The sequence below is a fragment of the Sturnira hondurensis genome, unplaced genomic scaffold (assembly GCF_014824575.4).
Source record: "Sturnira hondurensis isolate 20B ecotype Veracruz unplaced genomic scaffold, ASM1482457v3 Scaffold0007865, whole genome shotgun sequence".
NCBI classification, from domain to species: domain Eukaryota; kingdom Metazoa; phylum Chordata; class Mammalia; order Chiroptera; family Phyllostomidae; genus Sturnira; species Sturnira hondurensis.
In genome coordinates this window covers 12,475,483-12,481,652 of record NW_028080496.1, presented here as the reverse complement: position 1 = coordinate 12,481,652, position 6,170 = coordinate 12,475,483, and the positions used below count along the sequence as shown (strand labels likewise).

General features: G+C 46.9%; 1 protein-coding gene across 1 annotated transcript; it reads right to left on the bottom strand.

Annotated features, from left to right (window-relative positions):
• Positions 1 to 2,426: 2,426 nt before the first annotated feature.
• On the bottom strand, positions 2,427 to 4,961 carry MKRN3 (makorin ring finger protein 3). The gene has a single exon (XM_037053794.1). The coding sequence runs from the start codon at positions 4,867 to 4,869 to the stop codon at positions 3,313 to 3,315; it is 1,557 nt and encodes a 518-aa protein (XP_036909689.1). The 5' UTR covers positions 4,870 to 4,961; the 3' UTR covers positions 2,427 to 3,312.
• Positions 4,962 to 6,170: the final 1,209 nt, after the last annotated feature.

The following is a 6,170-nucleotide window of genomic DNA, read 5'->3' as shown; positions in this document are numbered from 1 at the left end:
TTTCACGAGGTTGCAATCAAACCTTCTGGACAGACCCCGGGACCGAGTCCGCGCGTCCCTGTGGGGGAGGGGCCGCACACACCGCGCGCTCGCAAACCAGACGTTTGCGTGCCAGTGCTCCTTTGTTCCTGACTCCAAGGGGCCCGCAGCTGCCCAGCCGCGGTTTTCACCTGCCGTCACTGGGGATGCACTGGGGACACACTCGGGGTGCGTTTCCTAGTTCGTTCTTGGTGATGTCCCTGTTATTTGACCTCTTTCTGAATGAGCTGATGAGGGACAGGAAATGTCCTGTTTTTAAATTTCACCTTACTTCTTATTTTTACTCATGAAGACATCCATCCCAAAGAATACATTTCTGTTGTTTACTATATCTCCAGGATTAGAAGAGCATTTTTAGTTTTACCTGAATAACTTTTGCTGGAAAAAAAAAAAACTTGGTCTCTTTGAAATTATGACCATAAAGGTTATGAGCTCCATTTTATGAAAATAATAAAAATAATAATACTACCTTCCTTCAAGTTCCAAAGATTCCCAGAGAGAAAAACTGAGTGAATATTCATTCTTGTGTAAGCTCTGTTCAGGCCCCAAAACACACATCAGTCCCACTTTTATCGCTGCCATTTAAAAAATACCACGTGACTGAAGCTCCTTGCCCAATTATATTTGATCTTCACAACAGCCCTGCAAAGCATGTGCTGTTGTACCCATTTCTCACATAAAGAAACTGGAGTGTGGAAAATTAAACTAACCTGCTCCGGAATGCGTGGCTGGTAAGGGGCAGAGGCAGGATTCTAATTACCCTTTTCCTGTTGCCCAAACATTTTATCTCCTTTACTAACCCTCATCTCACTGAGCCCCCTGAACTTTTTCATCACTGTCTGGTGCAAGATCCCATTTGAATTAAAATGTGCCATTGCATGTAAGGTAGTGTGCATTAGGATGGGGTTCAGAGCCTCCCACGTGCAGTTTAAAAACCCCTCTTTGACAGCTTCACCAGCACTCGCAGCTCACTGTGAGCCTTTGGAATCCGTGCATCTTGAGTGGCCCCACGTCATCCTGTTTGCGAGTGGGTTGGTCATCTTAAGCCCTCCTGACCCTGTGTGTTTGGGATGAGGTGGGTGCATGTCTGGAGACATCCAGGGTCTCCTGATGGGAGAACTCTTTGAGGGAAGGACTATGGCAATGATGCCAGTGAAAGCAGGCTGAGATACTTCCATGTAGAATCAGGAATCTGGTAACAGAGGAGAGACAGTGCAAAAACAGGAGAGGCCAAGGCATATTCTGAGAAGGGGACCCAGAAACACTGAGCCTGGCAGCCCACAGATAATGCCCCGTGGCTCCCACACTCTGTAGGAGCTTGTTGTGCCCACCCCTCTGCTGAGCATGTATATGTGGGACCATCGTGACTGTGACCTGAGCATCTACTGTGTTTCATTCACTGTCCCACTAATTTATATCTATAGGATATAAATTATCACAGTGATATCAGCAAGTAATTTAACCTCTCTACCTTATTTACCTCATCAGGATGACAGAGGAAATTACAGTAAGCTGGTTCTAAGAATTAAATTCGTGTTTTACAGAGTGCTCAGTACATGGTAGAAACTCTGCAAATACATTCTTTGTTGGATAGTCAGCAAGCCTCCAGTGTATTTTCGGCTATCTGAGCCCAGGGAAGAGCACTCTTCAGTGAATTCACATAGCATTTTATACAGGCCCGTTGAGTTCTTCAAATCAGGCTGTTCAGCTCATTCCTTCCTTGTTCAGTTATTGAAAAGATGTATTAAAATCTGTCACTCAGGTTTTGTATTCTCTATACTTACCAATTATTTATTTGTATAACTGATGCTAAAGTTATTAAAAGAATACAAAATTGGAATAGCTTTATCTTCTTGATAAATTGTAACTTAATGTTTATGCGCCATCCTATTTATCTGACAATGCCTTTATCTTGAATATGCATTCTGCCTAGAAGTCACAGCATCTGCTTGATTATTTTTTTCATCCTATCACTTTTAGTGTTTCTGTATTCTGATACTTCAGGTGTGTGTTTTAAATAGTGTATAGTTTCATTTTAATTATAGTCAAGACTGAAAAATATTTCACTTTTACTTTAAACTACTTTCACTTAACCTAGTTATGGTGTGTTTGTGTTATAAACTTTCAGCATCACTATTGTATTTAGTTTTTGGCTCTTTCTAGATTTCAGGTTTTTGCCTTTCCATTCTTGTATTCTGACTAGTTTCAACATTTTTATTTTTCTTTCGTGATCTTTTCACTTCCATGCAGAAAACGTCTGTCAAAAGCCCATCGTGTGGATGGTCGAGTGATAACTGAGAATAGTAAACACAAAGCGTTGTGTCCAGAATTGTGCTGTGGCTACACGCACACACAAACCTGCATTTACAACAGCAGGGTGAGCCATTAATGCCATCATGGAAATCACCAATGTCCTACTTAGTAAGTCCTTTAAGATCTGTGCCATATTTGGCCAGATCGACTTGAACACCCTTTTTCATTAAATGCAAATCATGGTAGCCTGAGAAAGGAACGAATTATCCATTCACCTCACACTCACACAAAAGTGAATGCTGTCAGCCTTTGACCTTTAGCATCCAGTTCTGTATTTATTTTATTACACACACAGTATACTACATTACGATATATATGTCCTTTATATATATTTTCAGATAGATAACTTTTATACTCACTCATATGCATATATGCTTATATATAATTCTTAGATATATACTTCCACATATAATTTCACATCAAGTTAAGCAGGATGAAAACATGTAAACATATACACCTGGTTCTGGTCAAGTAAAACACAAACGCACGAGGTCACCACAAGTTAAAAAGTGCACTTGAAAGGAATCAGGGAAGGAACAGACATGTAAACAGCAGAGACGAGCAGCTGCACGCACAAGGCCCCCCGAGGGTCCATTTCTTAAAGCTGTAGCAGCAAAAACTTCCTCGTTCAGTTAAGACTTCTCCCTTCACCCTGTCCCATTTACTCTTGAGGGGCTTCAAAATGAGTGTGGAAATCCTGTAAACACTAGACTAGAACTGAGTCAATCCTGTTGAAAACAGAGATGACAAAATAAACCATAAACTGACAGCAATGATGCATTTCACCAAACAAGTTTAAAAACGTTTTGTGACTTTTGTGACACACCACACTCTTAGGAGGGAGAGAAATGGGGATGGGCAAGAAAACGGATGGATGATCTATAGAAATGGCTCCGACAGCTGCCGTACATGGTAGATGTGTCTATAAACAGGGAACAGGCAACGGCCGATGACAGAGCCTCAGCACACTACACCACATGCCACAGCGAAATGCCACAGACTCAAGCGGGGATATTTTCCCAGCGCCCCACGGAGCAAGTCCCACTGGGTGTCTGAGAAAAGCTCCTTATCTCCCAGTGGAAAAAAACACTTAAACAACAACAGACTGGCCAGCCAAAGCATGACAAGCTCTTTTTTACTGCTTTGAAAGAGCATGCTGCCCTCTCCCACCTGCTCAGGCTCCGAAGGTCTCCTGCGGTGACCGCCGGGGGCCCCATTCCCCTGCCTCTCAGGTTCCTCCTGCTCCTCCTCCTCCTCCTGTCCCTCGCCCTCAGGGTCTGCATGCTTGTAAAGACAAGTTGTTCCAAAGGGACAGCAACCCCTGCCTGGAATATGATACCTGCAGGTCTTGGTTCTCAGGGTCGCCTTGTACTTCCGAATAAGTTCCTCCTTCTCTTGCTCCTCCTCCACCCAGAACTCACTGGGAATGACAAGGTTGGAGGTGACCCTGCACTCCGGGCAGGATTTGATAAGCCTGTTCCTAAACTCTCTGGCAGTCCTCCACCTGCGGATGCACTTAAGACAGAAGGAGTGGTTGCAGTTGGAGAGGATGCCAAAGCGGCAGTCACTGGGGTTGGCTTTCTCATAGATAACCTCCATGCAGATGCCACACACTTTGTCCTTGCTGCGCTGCACGGCAAACGAGAGCTCCATATCTCTTTCGTGCATTTCAATGCAGGCTCTTATGTGGTCTGCCCGCTGGTCAGCATCCATCGGGTGCAAGACCTGCCGCCCACACAAGTCGCATATCTCTCCGTGGAGATACGCACAGCTCTCCCCACGAAAGCACTGCCCCATGGCAGCATCGCGGCAAAGCTGCGTCCCCGTGCCCAGAGCAACGTACTCCCACTCAGTCACCGAGCTCTGCGGAGGAGCTTCGGGGGCAAAAACGGTCCCCCGGCCCCGGTAGGGCTGCCCGGGAACAAACTCAACAGCATCCGCCCAGCTTGCCGCCGCCGCCGCGCCCGCCCAGCCTTCCGCACCCGCTCCCTGCGCAGCTTCCAGGCCTGCGCCTTCGGTCTCGGCTTCAAAGAAGCCCCCTTCAGCAGCCGCGCCAATCACAGGCAAGGAGCGTGAGGACGCAGCAGGAGGGGCGCACGCCACTTCCTGAGGCAGGGGCTCATCTTGCGCAGCCGCGCTGGGGCCTGGCTCTGCAGAGGCCCCAGGCGGCGACCCCCGGCCCTCCCTGGCCTCCTGCCGGCCTGAGAGGTCGTGGGAGTAGCGACAGTTCTCCCCCTCCTTGCACAGCCCATGCAGATAATACCTGCAGACGACTTGCTTTGTCCAGCTGCCGCTGCGGCGCGGGCCGGGAAGAAAGCTGGGCCCGGCCCCGCCCCCGGAAGCATAGGCAGGCCTGAGACGTGCCGTGCGGAAGGGGGCCGGGCCTGCAGCCGTAGGATGCCGGGTAACTGGGCGCGTCCGGTGGCTGGGCCTCGGAGCACCCTCACCTGCTCCCTGGGCACCTGCTGAGGCATCGTCCGCCTCGTGGGGTTCTTTGGGAGCTGCAGGCTCTTCCATTGCACCTTTTATACCCCAAAACGGCGCCAGAAAAGCCCCAGTATCGCTTCTTTTCGGGCTCGAGGCCAGGAGCCGGCACGGCGCTCCTTACTGGGAGGTGCGCACTTTTTTTCGGTCCGTGTCACCCCCACTTCCTGTTACAATAGGTTCCTACCTCCTTCTGCTCCCGGCAGGCAAGACGGACACTTCCGGTGGGTGCACCTGCAGTTTCCTACCCGGTCCGCGGGAACTGTAAAATCTTATCGCGGGAACTCAGACCTCGTGCTTCCTTTGTTCCCGGCAGGCGGGCTGCCTGCCTGTCGCTTGTCACCTGGCCTCTGCCGCCGCAGCCGCGCTGTATGTGGGCTCGTCCGGAGGATGTTACCACCACCCTTTGAGGTTTTAATTTAATCTCCTCTGCTATTCACGCAGACGCATTGCATTTGATTGTTCGTTCGGATGTATTTGTCTGTTTTAAAAATCATTGAACCATAACCATTTCTCCCTCCCATGTTGAAAAGTTCACCTTGTTTCTGAAACATCTCACACGTGAATTTTATGAATTACTTTACTGTTCATATTATGTCTGTGTGGGGCTTTTTATTTACTTATTTTTTGCCCCACAATAGTCACTGATGGAATCTTTGATTATTTTTGTTTTATTGACAAAATTTGTCCTGGTCTTTATTTTCTGGAAATTCGTAGGGGCTTACGTTGAGAATGCTTTTGGTCAATGAGGCGTGAGCAGGGAGAACTTTTTATCTGAGTCCATTTTGTGTGTGTGTGCCTTTATGGCATCTGTTTATTGGGATTTCTGATGGTCCCCTTTCTCCGCTGTGCAGAAGCGTCAGGCTTCTTCCTTCCTGATGCTGACTTAATAAGCCGCTGTTCCCTGTGTGACCCTGGCTTTTATTTTCTCGTGCTAGTTTAAGTCGTGGTTCCCCTTTGTTTCCCTGGCTTTCTTTCACCAGGGTTTGTGCTGCATTGTGGTAGGACAGCCTTTCACAGCATATTCTCTACCATCAGCTCACAAGTGGTGCTTTTTAATTTCCACCTGCGAGCTTTTTGTCATTTTGTAGATACATTTAATAAGTTTAGTAAAAATATTTTCTATTTCTACTTTGCTAAGGGTAATAATCATGAATATATCCTGAATTTTATCAGGTGGTTTTCTGAATATTTTTGAGATATTATCATCTGTTTCCTCTGTATTCTTTTAATGTGATTATTTGCACTGATAGATTTTTAAAGATTTAACTTACCATTTTTCCAAGAATAAATCTGGTATGATATATCATCATTTTATATAGTACTGAATGTTG

Coding starts and splice junctions, on each gene's coding strand:
- MKRN3 (XM_037053794.1), bottom strand. CDS start 4,869: ATGGAAGAGCCTGCAGCTCCCAAAGAACCCCACGAGGCGGACGATGCC.